Raw genomic sequence first — 14,553 nt, forward strand, 5'->3', positions numbered from 1 at the left:
GCTGTAAGTGTAACCTCCACTAGGGGATGTTTGACCAACTTCCTAACTACCTTTCTACCAAAACTATTGTGGTGTGAATTTAGATGAACTTTTGGACGGGAAGCAAAGAGCCAACTTGCCATACCCCAAGGACGTGTATGAGCAGCTGGGGGCTGCTGGGGGTCCTGGCAGCTCCACTGGGGTCTGCATGTGGCACCGGGCACTTCTGCAGCACAGTGAAGGTTGAAGCAGCTTGGAGGATGGTGACGTGGGGAGCCCTGAAGCCAGACAGGCTCAGGAGTGCAGTGTGTCCTTTCTCCCGGCAGGCTGTGTGTCCTCAGGCAGCCTCTGACCCAAGTGGAGGGGCAGCACTACTTGGTCCATTCTGAAAAGGCTGTCGTTGTCTCCTGCTGTGCTGCTCACTGGCACGCTCATTTCCAGCCTTACACCTAATGACCTTTGAGGAAGGCTGTGATGCCAGTCCTGCTGGCCCTTCCAGGCTGAGCAGCTGCTGAAGTGTTCCATGCTTTGTTCTGAAGGCCAGGAAGACCTCTCTGTGCTGTGCTGCCCCTGGAACCCAAAGCCCTGGGACCCATGCTGCAAGTTAAGGCCCAGCACGGCTCTGTGCAAGATATGAGGTGCTGAGGGATGGACAGAGGTACTGTGGGTAATTGGAGTATTTAGCTTCTGATTGCCCTGTGCTTTCTTCTCATGTCTGTGCAGGTAGTGACTTGCAGCACACCATCCTCCCATGCTCCAGCTCCACATCCCAGCCCAGCTGCAGACACCTGGCTCTCCTCCCCCGCGCACCGAGCTCGCTGCTGACTCACCTGCGCTGCTTTGCTGCAGATGGCACCTCGTGGTCTTCCAGATGCCACTGTTTCTCCCCACCCCACGCCTTCCAGCTTTGTGCTTAAGGACTTGTTCTTCTGGAAAGAACAACCTGCTCCTGCTCCCTCCTATGTCTGACCACCAGGCGTTCTGCTGCCAGGGTTGGTAACCTCAGTGCCCTCCTGCCCTGACTTTGTTAGCGGGCAGCCTCCACCTTGGCTTTCTGTGTCCTCTGCCCGAAGGGTTTTGGGGATGTTATGAATTGATGCGTTGTTCAGAGCAGCCTATTGGAAGGCATTGCCACTGCCCATTCTGACAGGAGAAGTGCTTCCTTTGTAGTGTTGGGCCATGGAGAGCAACCTCGATTTCCTACGTGCAATTACTGTGAGCAGAGTTTCCTTGTGCCCTCTCCCAAGCTGCTGTCATCCATGCATCCGTGCTGTGTGATGGCTGGGAGCGCAGGCTGCTCTGCTCCTGGGGGCTCTCTTCACCCTGATGGTTCCAGCTCCTTTGGGTCCATTGGTGTGAGCAGCTGTTTGGGCACCTCACGGTGGACAGTGCTGGTGGCTGCTGATTCCCAGCCCGGTTTGATGAGGATGTGACTTTGCTCCCTTTGTATAAGGTGAATTTAGGAGCATTTGCTGATTTCCTTCTGCAGGAGCCGAATGTGTGCCAGCAAGCACAGCGCTGTCTGTCCCCAACAACCCCAGGCTTCAGCGAATCACAGCGCTTTGCCTGCAAGCCTACAGCTGTCTGTGTGCTGGCATCTGTCCTTGTGGGGTGGAGGTCGGATGGGGGGACAGGGTGCAGCAAGGTGAGAGCGGTGATAACCATCTCTCTTCTCTTTGCAGGTTTCTTCCCTGCAGGTGAGGGCTCAGTCCTGCCCTGCAGTGCTCAGCCCCGGTCCCACTCTGGGCAGCAGTGCCCAGGGTGCTGGGCTCCCTCTGAGGAGGGAAATGGGGTGGTTAAAGCTTCCCTAAGGGCTGCAGGGGTCTCTGCTTTGACAGACTTTAACAGAGTCTCCCTGTGGAGTACTGAGCTGTTCTCCACGTACCGGATTAAGGTTGGTTTGATGTGTTTAATGGCCACAACAGGCACGGAGCATTCCTCATCTGCCTGCAGCCCCTGCGACGCCGCGGGACGGCCGGGTATTGTTGCTGCAGCTGGTGTTGTGAATCAGGCCGACGGCAAGCGCTTCCTACTATCCGGCTATTTCACTACACCAGGGTTGCATCATACCACTTCCTTCACCCGCCTCCTGGAGCCTCCGTGCCTCTCCCGGAGCATCTTGCTGCTGCGCCTGGCCTCTGATTTGTGAGAGGCTCTGATTTACGCTGTGTGGGACAAGTCGGTGTTTTCTGATGGGATAATGAGGTTCTAAAATAAAGCTGTGGCTTTGAGGCATCAGTGTGGTGCTGTTTGTGTTGGTGGAAGCTGATGCCCGTGTCATAGGAATGGGTGAGGTGGGACTGAGGACGGTGTGTGTGCATGCACACAGTGCATGGGGAGCAGGGCGAGTCCTCAGAGAGCAGGTTGAAATGTTTGTGCAAGTGCAAAGGGCCACCAGAGGCAGTGGCTGGACAACCCAAATTTTCCATTAACTCGCAAAGTGAGCGGGCTGAATTTGCAATGGGCTGTGGTGTTGCCCTCAAATTTTATTACCTGCCCTGTTAGCTGTCTTCCATGATGTTATCTGTTGCACATTTAAGTGGATGTGTGACATTGAGCCCTGTGTGAAAGCCACCCATCCCCCTGTTTGGGGCGGGGGTCTTCTCCACCCCAGGGCTTCCAGTTCCCCTGTCCTTTGGGTTCAGTTCCCGGCACAGCTCAGCTCCTTTGGCAATGATGCAGCTGTGGTTTGTAGGATTTGCTGGGGCAGTGCCGCAGGGAAGGGGCAGAGGAGCACAGCCCTGAGCTCACCTCCAGCCCCCACCTGGGAACATTCAGTTCCCACCCAGATTTGTTATGGAAAACCGCCGCATTTCTCTGTAGCTCTGTCCTTGGGCCTTAATCTCAAATCCGTTATCAGTGCCGCGATCGGGCACTGGCAGCCGCTGATGCTGATAACAGCAGTTTTGATACCCCCTCCAGCTATTTTTCCCCCTGACCAGCTTGGGGTGGTTCCAGCCACTCTGATACCCCCAGGCGCTGTGGGGCCGTGCTTGGTTCTGTCGGGTATAAATCCCGACCCCAGCACTACAAAGTGGGACCCGTGCAGCCACCATGGCTGAGCTGCCATGCGCTGAGCCCCTGCCACGCTGCAGCGGCCGCTTCACCATCAGCACACTGCTGGGTGCTGAGGAGGCGGCGGGCTGTGAGGGCGCACAGCTCTCGGGCAGCTCGCTCTGCACCAGGACCTTTGGCTACAACACGGTGGATGTGGTGCCCGCCTACGAGCACTACGCCAACAGCAGGGGGGTGGGTGAGGCCGGACGGGGAAGACCATCGCTGGCAGACCTCCACTCCATCCTCAAGGTAAGGCCTCGGTGCGGGGGCTGCTGGCCACACTTGCGCTGGTGTGGCTCTGCCCTCAGCCCCATCTCTCCGTCCCACAGCCTGAACCCGGCCGCCTCCGTGTGCCACTGCCTGACCCCCAGCGCAGCAATGGCCTCCCCGACACCGAGGAGGGGGCTGGCGAGCCGAGCAGTGCCCCTGCACCAGAGCCTGTCCGCTTCGGGTGGGTGAAGGGTGTGATGGTGAGTGCCCTGCGTCCCAGTGGTCAATCATAGCATCTTTACATTTCTCCCAGTTGGGATGAGAGGCGATGGCCTTATGTTGTGCCAGGGGAAGTTCAGATGGAATTTTGGGAACAATTCCTGCTCCAAAAGAGCAGGGCAGTGGCACAGCTGCCCATTCCCATCCCTGGAGGTGTCCCAGGGCTGCGGGGATGTGGCACTGAGGGATGTGGACAGTGGGCACGGTGGGGTGGGGTTGGACTTGGAGGTCTGAAAGGTCTTTCCCAGCCTTAAAGGTTCTGTGATTCTTTGGTTTAGCATTCATGGGTTGACAGTTGGACTGGATGACCATAGAGGTACTTTCCAGTGCCTATGATGCTGTTTTTCACAACTGTCCATCTGGAGCTGTTCCCCGTCCCTTCCTGATGCCCCGTTGTTAGCTGGAGGCCAGCAGACCCAGCGTGGCTCTGCCTGTCCTGAGGCGCCTGCCCGCACTCATGGCCATGTTCCCGTTGCCCTGCAGATCCGCTGCATGCTGAACATCTGGGGTGTGATCCTCTACCTGCGCCTGCCCTGGATCACAGCCCAGGCAGGAATCGGTGGGTGCTTGTGGGGGATGACGGCAGCAGGCCATAGGGAGGAGGCCGTGGGGGCTGCCAGCAGTGCTCAGCCTGGTGGGTGCAATCCATCCTCTCTTGCAGCCCTGACGTGGCTCATCATCCTGATGTCTGTGACCGTGACCACCATCACCGGCCTGTCCATCTCTGCCATTTCTACCAACGGCAAAGTGAAGTCAGGTAGCGCTTCCCTGCCAGGTCCCTTGCAGCACTCCTGGGGCGACTGCACCCAAACCTTCTCCATGGGGTTTCTGTGCCACAGGGGGCACCTACTTCCTCATTTCGAGGAGTCTGGGACCGGAGCTGGGCGGCTCCATCGGCCTCATCTTCGCCTTTGCCAATGCAGTGGCCGTGGCCATGCACACGGTGGGCTTTGCTGAAACAGTGCGGGATCTGCTGCAGGTGAGGACGCGGCCCTGCACCTCCTGTCCCCAAGCCCACCTGCACCCTCCTGCCCAAGCAGAGCTCATTATCAATACCTGCATTAACGCCGCACCGCCAATAATCAGCCGCCAGCTCCTCCGACTCGCGGACATGGCGGCGGTTGGCTGAGGGAATTCTGTTTCCTGGTCGGTGACGGTGCCCCTTCCCCAGGAGCACAACTCCCTAATCGTGGACCCCACCAACGACATCCGCATCATCGGGGTGCTCACTGTCACCGTGCTGCTGGGCATCTCGCTGGCTGGCATGGAGTGGGAGGCGAAGGTAGCGCACCCTCCCGCAGCGAGCCGGCCTGCGGCCCAGCCAAGCCTCCTGCTCCTCTCTGCCCTCCCAGGCCCAGATCCTGTTCTTTTTGGTCATCTTGGTGTCCTTCATAAACTACCTGGTGGGGACGGTGATCCCGGCCAGTGCCGAGAAACAAGCAAAGGGCTTCTTCAGCTACAGAGGTGGGTTCAGCACGGGACGGGGCCATGACTAGGAGTGACGATGAGAGCTGGGATTGTGTTCTGGCAGCGGTTTGCCTCCATCCAGCGCTGCAGTGTTGGAGCTGGAAGAGGTGGTGGGAGCACCAGGTGGATGGGGACGCTTCTCTGCTTCCTCCTCAGCTGACATTTTTGCCCAGAACTTCGTGCCTGACTGGCGCGGACCTGAGGGCTCCTTCTTTGGTTTGTTCTCCATTTTCTTCCCATCGGCAACCGGTATCTTGGCCGGAGCCAATATCTCTGGTGACCTGAAGGTAGGTTTTTGCCAGCCCTTCCTGAGCTGTTGCTTCTCAGGATGGGGAACTGGGGGCCCGTGAAATTCAGATGGCACAAAACCATCGCTGGGGGCCCCTGGAAAGCAGCTGTGCATCTCCCTGCGACCCCCTCGGACAGGACCCTGCCGTGGCCATCCCCAAGGGCACCTTGATGGCCATCTTCTGGACCACGGTGTCCTACCTGGTGCTGTCAGCTACGATAGGTAATTGCAGCGGGCTGAGGCCCCATGAATCAGGGTGGTGGGCAGCAGGAGAAGCACCTCTGTCTTTGGAGGTGATGCAGGAGCAAAGCATGCACATAGCTGTGCCCCGCAGGTGCCTGCGTGCTTCGGGACGCCTCGGGCAGCCTGAATGACAGCGTGGCAGTGGGCTCACCGGGCTGTGAGGGACTGGGCTGCAGCTATGGCTGGAACTTCACTGACTGCGCCCAGCGGCAGAGCTGCCGATACGGCCTCAGCAACTACTATCAGGTGTGCCTGGGGATTCAGGCTCTGCAGTGTGTGTGGAGAGCTCCTGCTTGGGTTTTCAGATGTGGCTGAATGTAACTACCTGATAAGGCTGATGGAGGCACCGAGGGCAGTGGGATGGGGTAAGGCTGCAGGGTGATGTGCTGGCGGCACGGAGCAGCCTAACCACTGGGTTTTTGGGCAGAGCATGAGCATGGTGTCGGGATTCGGTCCCCTTATCACAGCTGGGATCTTTGGTGCCACCCTCTCCTCAGCGCTGGCCTGCCTCGTCTCGGCTCCCAAGGTCTTCCAGGTGAGCGCTGATCCCTGTCCCTCTCCCTGTCTCTGTCCCCGGGTGACAGGACAGAACATCCCCACACCTCTCACACTTTTCTCCCCACAGTGCCTCTGCAAGGACCAGCTCTACCCTCTCATAGGCTTCTTTGGGAAGGGCTATGGGAAGAACAGCGAGCCTATCCGTGGCTACATGCTCACCTACGTGATCGCCATTGGCTTCATCCTCATCGGTGGGTGCCTCCAGCCGTGCCTGGATGGCTTGGCCGCGGCGCACCGCTGATGCTCTGCCCTGTCCTCCTCCTGCAGCCGAGCTCAATGCCATCGCCCCCATCATCTCCAACTTCTTCCTCTGCTCCTATGCGCTCATCAACTTCAGCTGCTTCCATGCTTCCATCACCAACTCCCCAGGTGGGTGCCAGCCCCAACCCCAGCCCCATCCTGGCTGTGGGGTGAGGGGAGCTGGTGGCAGCCGCTGTATGTGTTTGCGTGCAGGCTGGCGACCCTCCTTTCGGTATTACAGCAAGTGGGCTGCGCTTTTTGGTGCCGCAATCTCAGTGGTCATCATGTTCCTGCTGACCTGGTGGGCGGCCCTCATCGCCCTCGGCATCGTCGTCTTCCTCCTGGGCTATGTCCTCTACAAGAAACCAGGTGCGTGGCAGCTCTGGAGAGGGCCCCACATCCCCCAGAGTTGTTTGTGCTCATTGCCAATCCATCCCCTCCACACAGATGTCAACTGGGGCTCCTCCATGCAGGCCAGCTCCTACAACCTGGCGCTGAGCTACTCGGTAGGGCTCAGCGAGGTGGACGAGCACATCAAGAACTACAGGCAAGGGAGCTCAGATTGGAGCTGGGAGGGAGGGGAACAGAGCTGGTCCCCCACAAAGCCAAGATGGGATTGTGCCCATGGCCACGGCCTCAGTGCTGGTGAATCACAGAGTGGGGCAGCTGCACCCCAAGCCCCACGTCCTCTCTGCCACGTGGCAAGGCCACCGTCAGATTCTGTCCTCTCCTTCCCATCAGGCCGCAGTGCCTGGTCCTGACCGGGCCGCCCAACTTCCGCCCAGCGCTGGTGGATTTCGTGGGCACCTTCACCAAGAACCTCAGCCTGATGATCTGCGGCAATGTGCTGATTGTGAGTGTGGCCACAGGGCGCCCTGCAGCTGGATTCTGCACCCTGCAGGAATCCCAAAGAAGGAAAGAAGTCAGGCCACATTGTGCTCCTTTGGTTCCCTATCTTGGGTAACCAGTGGTCCACAGGTGGTAGAACACCAGTGTCACTGTCACCAGCACATGTCACTGGGAAACCAGTGGAGTTGAGGCTGATAAACCAAAATCTGCCATTTTTTGGTGCAACAGCAACTCCCCCTGCATGCCGTGCTTAAATCCAGGTTCTGCCAATAGCTGGGGCAAGGGGAGCTGGAGTTCTTTGGTGCCCAGAGCACTGGGATGGGGACAGGGACAGCGGCCACCCGGCCAATGGGCCGTGCCCCCTCCCTGCTCCCCCAGGGCCCCTGCAAGCAGAAGGTGCCCGAGGCCCGGCAGGCATCGGATGGCCACACCAGGTGGCTCCTCAAGAGGAAGATCAAGGCCTTCTACACCAACGTGCTCGCTGAAGACCTGAGGAGCGGCGTCCAGATGCTGCTGCAGGTGGGGCCAAGCTGACCATTGCAGCCCCTGCTTGGGGCACACGGTGCCAGCCAGGCGAGTGCCTCAAGCAGGAATCTGTTGCTCTCATTGCTTTTCCTGAAGGCCGCCGGCCTGGGGAAGATGAGACCCAACATTGTCGCGCTGGGCTACAAGAGGGACTGGCAGGCAGCTGCACCACAGAGCCTGGAGGATTACGTGGGCATCCTGCAGTACGCGCCGCGCCGGCACCTGGCGGCTCCGTGTGCCTCTCTGAGCCAGGCAGTGGCGTCATGCTGTTGTGCTGTCCCCACCTCATGGGGGGTTGGGGGGGGAACACCACCGTCAGCTGCCTCCTCCCTCCTTCCAGCGATGCCTTTGATTTCAAGCACGGCGTGTGCCTGCTGCGGCTGCGGGAAGGGCTGAATGTTTCCCGAGTTCCACAAGCCCACAGTAAGTGCTGTGGACATGCAGTGCTGAGGACCATCCTTGTGATGGGGACTGGTATCCTGAAACCAGGGCAGGACGTGTCCGTGCTCCTTTCCCTCCACAGCTAATCCTGCATTTGGGGCAGCAGAGCATCCTGATGGGAACGGCACTGGTGGCAGAGCAGTGCCCAGCACAGGCATTGGTCAGCGCTCATCAGGAATGTCCAGAGCCTCCTGCAGCCTCGGGATCCACTCTGGGGAGCTGGGTTTGTGCATGCGGCACCATGGATGCAGGGGTTGGGGGTTCAGCTTGGAGCATGGTTATGTTTGCCACTGTAACAGTGGTGCTGCAAGGTGGTGCCGTGCTGATGCCTGCATTTCCCTTCACAGTAGACCCCGAGCAGCAGGCGAGCACCATCTTCCAGAGCCAGCAGGGCAAGAAAACCATTGACATTTACTGGCTCTTTGATGATGGAGGTAGGCCCTGCCTCGTGCTGCAGCACCACAGCACAGGAGGATGGGAGGGCACTAAAAAGTGGCTGCATCCTGCAGGGCTCACACTGCTTATCCCCTACCTCCTCGGACGCAAGAAGCGATGGGGAAAATGCAAGATCCGAGTGTTTGTCGGCGGGCAGATCAACAGGATGGATGAGGAGAGGAAGGCGTACGTGGCAGTGCAAAACGTGCACGGGTGCCCTGGCTCAGCAGCTGGTCGCTGAGCTCTGGGAACTGTCCCTCTCTCTGTGACAGGATCGTGTCCCTGCTGAGCAAATTCCGCCTGGGCTTCCACGAGGTCCACGTCCTGCCTGACATCAACCAGCAGCCCCGGCCGGAGCAGTAAACAAACCCCCTGCCCACGCAGTCCTGCCTGAGCCGCAGCTCTGCGCACAGCACAGATCCCTGTTTTCAGTCCCACGACTCCCAGTCCCTCGCAGCAGGACGGGGAGCACGCCGTGCCCGTCCCAGCGCGGTGTCCTTGCCTTGCAGCATCAGGAGGTTCGAAGAGCTGATCGCACCCTTCAGGCTGAACGACGGCTTCAAGGACGAGGCGGCGGTGAACGAGCTGCGGCACGGCTGTCCCTGGAAGATCTCCGATGAGGAGGTGCACAGACACAGAGCCAAGGTAGCCCCGGGGCAGCCTGCTGGGAGCCTCCTGCTTTTAAGTCAGGAACGCGTGGTTTTGGTCTCCTAAACCTTCACCACCCGCTCCGCAGTCGCTCCGACAAGTGAGGCTCAATGAGATTCTGCTGGATTACTCGCGGGATGCGGCGCTCATCGCCATGTAGGTGTCAGCACCACCAGTCCTGTTCCTTGCAGGGCAGGAATGGTCCCTTCGGGCTCTGAACACCCCACAGCTGGTGGGACGGGGCAGCACAGCTGCAACCAGGGGGAAGGTATCAAGGAAGGGGTCCGGCCCCAGGGGCAGGACGCGGCGGTTCCCTGTTTTTAGGAAGAAATCCGTGAGCTGGTGCCAGGAGATGCTTCCTGACACAGCCCCATCTCATGGCCGCAGCACGCTGCCCATCGGCAGGAAGGGGCGCTGCCCCAGCTCCCTCTACATGGCCTGGCTTGAGACGCTCTCGCAGGACCTCAGACCGCCGGTCATCCTGATCAGAGGGAACCAGGAGAACGTTCTGACCTTTTACTGCCAATAAAGCCTCCCGCACCCCTGCCACGTGATTTTTTTCAGTCTGCATTTCAGCAATTCAAGGGGTCTGGGGCAGTACCAAATGTGTGGGGTTCACAGCAATGCCCAAAGCACGCAGCTGCTGTGCTGTTAGAAAAGCTTGTTTGGCTGATTTTGGTCCTGGGAGGTTATTACAGATACAGTGCTGCGCCAGTGCTGCCTGTACGGCCAGCTGGGTTTGCTGGAGCTGTGCAGGTGTGGTACGGGCTCCCAGGCTGAATGTGCCCCATCCTCAGGGTGCCCAGGGGACAGCCTTGGGCAATGCCATATTCCCCAACCAAGAACCAGCCCACGGGGCTGCAAGGAGGCTGTGGGGCTCCAGGAAGGCAAAACCTGCCCCACACATGGCAAAAGTGAGCGTGGTTTCCAAAAGCCCCACACTGGCATCCTTGTTGCCCCACATTGCCCCCCAGAGGAGAAACGTGCTACTCCATTCACCTCAATCATCACAGCATTTACTGATCATCGCCACCAGGATTAGAAGTGTCAGTAGAAAAATAAAATGTACACAGCTTTCTATCATACAAAGATTTGTTCATGACAGCTGCACTTGCTAACGAGCCACAAAGTCAGGGACAAACCCAAGCAGAGCAGCACACAGGAAGCTAGGAGGCGAATCAAGACCTGCTCAGGTAGTGACTTTCTTAGGCCAGAAGGGCTGTCTGGATGGGGCTCACAGCCCTGCCCACCTGGATACCTTAGCATTTTCATTTTTGGAAGTTATTTACAGCTTTTGACAAGGTTACACTGCAGTACAGCAGGAACTGCTCCTCTCCCAGCCAGTCCCAGGGTTTATTTCCAGCCTGCTGCAACAGCTCTCAGCATTCCTGAATTCCAACCTTCCTAAATCCTTCTGCTCCAGCAAAGCCAATAGACACCTGCTGAAAACTTCAGGGATTCCTCTGCTTGCCTAACTCCAGATGGAGATAAAGGGAACACCCTGTATCTAAACAGATCATTATTCCTGACTTTGGTTTGGGGAGGGGGGAAAAGATGCAGAGGCCCAACCTTCTCCTAGGCTGGTCCTCCACAAGCACAGGGCACACAGAAGGCCTCGTGCTCAGCACCCATCAGGCAGTCTTAAAGTGGCATTTACTAACAATTTGAACCTTGCCCACCTAAGGAAAAGGATTCACATTAAACTAAAACTCAAACTAAACTAAAATAAAACTAAGTTTTATTCCCTGGATTAAAATGGGCTGCATTTTAGAGCAATTTCATTAAAAACTCCTTAAAAACAACTCTCTCCATCTGCTGGCAAAGGACCATTCATGAGACATCTTAGCAAAGTGAGAGAATTGCTTTCGTGATCAGCACAGGACCTTGACTGGGGCTGTTTCAGCACAGGGGCCATTGTGTTTGTGGCCTTACAAAAATTTGCTACAAAAGGTAAGCTGATCTGAAAAGCAAAGGATTTCTGTCACCGCACAGATGGGAAGCATGGCCTGGAGGTTGACACAGATGGTGCCTTCCTCCAGAGGACTGTCAGCTGCCAATAGACGTGCTGTGCCACCCAGCAAAATCCTCAGCATTCAGTGCCAGCTTCTCTGTGGGCCCCAACATCCAGCCCAAAGCCCTGACCGCACAGCACACCTCTGGAAGACAGGGCAGAGCTCAGAATTAGTTAAATATCATTTAAACCAAACCAACGCATTAGGAGAAACTGTAGCATGGCCAGAAGGAGTTGGCCTGGGGTTATTTTTGCACAGCTTAGTGCTGACAGCTGGGAATCTCTCAGGTGCCATGGGCTGGGTGTTTAAAACACAACACATTGCCTCTATGCCCCAAAAAGCCACCAGTTCTCACCCACAGGGTCACCAAGGCAGAGTGCTGAGTTCTACACATGCCAGCTGTGGTGTCTGTGTACCTGCAAAGATGCTCAGTCACAGACCTACGTTCAACAAGTGAAAGGAGAGCGAGGAGTTCAACACCACAGGTCTCCTTCGAAGCAAATGCACACATTCATGCACTCAGAGTTCTGCGTGAGCAGCAGGATGCAGCTCCTGTGCAGGAGGTATAGCTTCAGAAGTTTCACTGCAATGAAATTCATAAAGACTACAATCATTTTTACACTGATGATTTCCCATGCCTCAGCACTCATAATCACAGCTCTCAGCCACAATTTTGCACTTTCATCCATTTAAAATGTTTTTTTTTTTTTTTTCTTTTGCTGCTCCCCAGTCTCACTATGACCATGACCCAGCATAAAGAAGATGGGGCCAGAAAAGAAAACAATAAAGGAAGATTCTCATTAAAAGAAAAAAAAAAGAATCACATTAAAAGAGCTTTGGGTTCACTGCAAAGTGGGAAGAAGTCAAAGACTTAAGTGAGCTCTGAACACATTACACCACCTGCAGCCATGTTCTCACCCCAGCAGTTCAGTCACTCTGTTGCTACAATTTGTCACCCACAAGAGGTCAGCAAGTCTCTGCCAGAGCCCTCTTCCTATCCTCCAGGAAAACAAAGTTTCACTTGGCACTTAGCGTTACAAAAACGTAACGAAATGAATGATTTTCATCTCAATTTCTGAAGCAGACTGCAACCCCATTTAGTGGCGTGCTGTAGCCAGCAAGCAGCCAGCACCAGAGCCTGGCCGCCAGCGCTCACTTAGGGCTGGTGACACAGCTTCAGCAGTGCTGGAGGAGAACGAACCTGGATGTTATGGTTGCTATATGAGCAAGATAAGTTACAGAAAGCATGTTCTCCATCATGTCTGTGGCACGCAGCCCTTCAGGACAGGCTCCTGCTTATCACAGTCAGGGAGCCCTGCCACCGGCCTGAGGCAGAAGCAGCCTTCATGCAGCTTTGTAGTGGGGAGGAAATGCACACCAAGGTGCCATCCAAGTTGTGCTCCCTCATTACTGCTTCACAGACACCAGGCATGCTGGAGATGCTTTGCTTCCATTTTCAATCACCAGCATCTGAAGGAAAGCTAGAGAGTGGCCAAAATCCGCAGGAACGAAACCACCACCACACAGAACGTCTGACCCACTCCAAAAATGAGGGCTTCAAAAGGAATCATTTTTTTCCCAGCGGCTCTGTAAACTCCAGCAATAGCTGCACCTGTAGAGAAGAGGAAAAGCAGAAATATTACTGTGTGATGGCAATGAGAGCTGTACTGCTGCACTACAGGAACAAAGGGAGGGATTTTAACTGGAGGGAATGCAGGGCTCTGTGGGAGAATGCTCTGCAGATAAGTGGGTGGAGGCAGACCCATGAGAAACCTCAGCTTGGAAGCAACACACAAAGATCACAACACAGATCACAGTATTATTAAGGTTGGGAAAAAACACTAAGATCACCTAGTCCAACCTCCCCCAGCCTCACCATGCTCCCTGACCGTATCTCTCAGTGCCATATACTCCACGGTTCTCGAACACCTCCAGGAACACCACCTCCCCTGGCAGCTGTACCAATGCCTCATCACTCCTTTGGAGAACGAACTGTTCCTAATATCCAGCCTGAACTTCATCTGGCACAACTTGAGACGACCACCTCTCACCCTATCGCTGTTACCTGGGAGCAGAGGCTGACATCCCCTCCCCACAGCCTCCCGTCAGGGCTGCAGAGCCATGAGCTCTCCCCTGATCTCCTCTTCTCCACACTGACCCACCCCATTCACTCCCACAGCGCTGCGCTCAGACCCCTCGCAGTTTCACTCCCTTTCCTGGACACACTCCAGGGCCTCCATGTCTTTCCTGCACTGAGGGGCCCAGCGCTCAGCACAGCACTGAGACGTGCCACCAGCAGTGCCATATACAGAGACAATCCCCTCCTGCTACCTGCTCTGCTGCTGTCACAAGCCAGGATGTAGCTGAGCTCCATGCCCACCTGGGCACACTGCTGGCTCAGCTCAGCAGCTTTCAGCTCACACCCCCAGAAGTTTTCTCCTCTGTGCAGCTTTCCAGCCATTCTGCCCCAACCCTGCAGCAACGCTTGGGATGTTGTAACCGAAGTCCACAAAGCCCATCCATCCAGCCTGCGTACCCACCGGGCCAACAGTTGGGAAAGCTCTGCCGGGGCCTCGCTTCAGCCCCCCCCGAGCTGCCCTGCTCCCCAGAGCTGCCCTCCCAAATACCCCACAGCCGCCCCCTACTTGTCAGGATGCCGGCGGTGATGGGTCCCACGATGCCCATCAGCAGGAGGCTGACAGACATGAACCTGCCGTACTTGTGGTGCCGGAGGGTGAAGAGAGCGAGCAGGGCGGCGGGGACGTGGAATGAGAGCGAGGAGACGAGGGCCCACAGGAACACGCCGTACCACATCTCTGCGGGGAGAGCGGTGGTCAGGGCCGGCCCGGGCCCAGAGCCCTCCGAGAGAGTCCCGGGAAGGGCAGGCGGGGCTCAGGGCGGAGAGGCCGTACCTGGGAAGGTGGACAGCGGGCTGGAGTAGGTGGTGCCGTTACCGACGCGGGGCACCAGGCGGAGGCTGAGGATCTGCTGCAGCAGACCCCCGCCGCCCGCCTCGCCGCCCTCCATTCCCTCGTCTGCCTGCCGGCCCGCCCCCCCTTCCGCTTCAACCAATAGCGAGCGTCGCTCGCCGACGGGCGGTTCCGTTCGCCAACCAGCAGCGAGCTGCCATGGGAACGGCCGCCGGCCGCAAAGCATGCCGGGAGCGGTGCGGAAGCGGTGCGGAAGCGGGTGGGCGGCGGTGAGACGCTCTAGCCGCCACACCGCCTTCTCGTCGTCGCTTCCCCCTCGGCTCACGGCGCGGGCGTCGGCCCTCCTCGCTAGGGGGCGCACCGTGCCGGCAGAGGCGACGCTCTGGCGGCG

The 14,553-nt window shown here is 57.3% G+C and overlaps 3 protein-coding genes across 3 annotated transcripts in view; 2 read left to right on the top strand and 1 right to left on the bottom strand.

The window, feature by feature from the left end:
• Positions 1 to 7: 7 nt before the first annotated feature.
• Positions 8 to 10,127, top strand: SLC12A3 (solute carrier family 12 member 3). The gene is made up of 26 exons (XM_031555453.1): positions 8 to 3,285; positions 3,366 to 3,506; positions 4,009 to 4,084; positions 4,187 to 4,282; positions 4,365 to 4,504; positions 4,697 to 4,807; positions 4,878 to 4,989; positions 5,149 to 5,279; positions 5,419 to 5,503; positions 5,616 to 5,770; positions 5,952 to 6,059; positions 6,150 to 6,273; positions 6,350 to 6,451; positions 6,536 to 6,691; positions 6,770 to 6,869; positions 7,064 to 7,175; positions 7,550 to 7,690; positions 7,793 to 7,899; positions 8,037 to 8,119; positions 8,220 to 8,360; positions 8,485 to 8,571; positions 8,647 to 8,758; positions 8,845 to 8,931; positions 9,082 to 9,217; positions 9,309 to 9,376; positions 9,608 to 10,127. The coding sequence occupies exons 1-26, from the start codon at positions 3,034 to 3,036 to the stop codon at positions 9,747 to 9,749; spliced, it is 3,105 nt and encodes a 1,034-aa protein (XP_031411313.1). The 5' UTR covers positions 8 to 3,033; the 3' UTR covers positions 9,750 to 10,127.
• A 663-nt stretch (positions 10,128 to 10,790) lies between these two features.
• Positions 10,791 to 14,547, bottom strand: TMEM170A (transmembrane protein 170A). Its single transcript, XM_010717919.3, has 3 exons — positions 14,145 to 14,547; positions 13,878 to 14,048; positions 10,791 to 12,844 (listed from the first exon to the last, which is right to left on the bottom strand). The coding sequence occupies exons 1-3, from the start codon at positions 14,386 to 14,388 to the stop codon at positions 12,714 to 12,716; spliced, it is 546 nt and encodes a 181-aa protein (XP_010716221.2). The 5' UTR covers positions 14,389 to 14,547; the 3' UTR covers positions 10,791 to 12,713.
• LOC100543166 (nuclear pore complex protein Nup93) overlaps positions 14,387 to 14,553 on the top strand; it is a 15,528-nt gene continuing 15,361 nt past the window's right edge. Inside the window, exon 1 of the mRNA XM_010718054.2 lies at positions 14,387 to 14,536. Within this exon, the coding sequence (XP_010716356.1) occupies positions 14,387 to 14,536 (150 nt within the window). The remainder of the gene's footprint in view (positions 14,537 to 14,553) is intronic.

Source organism: Meleagris gallopavo, chromosome 13 (assembly GCF_000146605.3).
Source record: "Meleagris gallopavo isolate NT-WF06-2002-E0010 breed Aviagen turkey brand Nicholas breeding stock chromosome 13, Turkey_5.1, whole genome shotgun sequence".
NCBI lineage: Eukaryota > Metazoa > Chordata > Aves > Galliformes > Phasianidae > Meleagris > Meleagris gallopavo.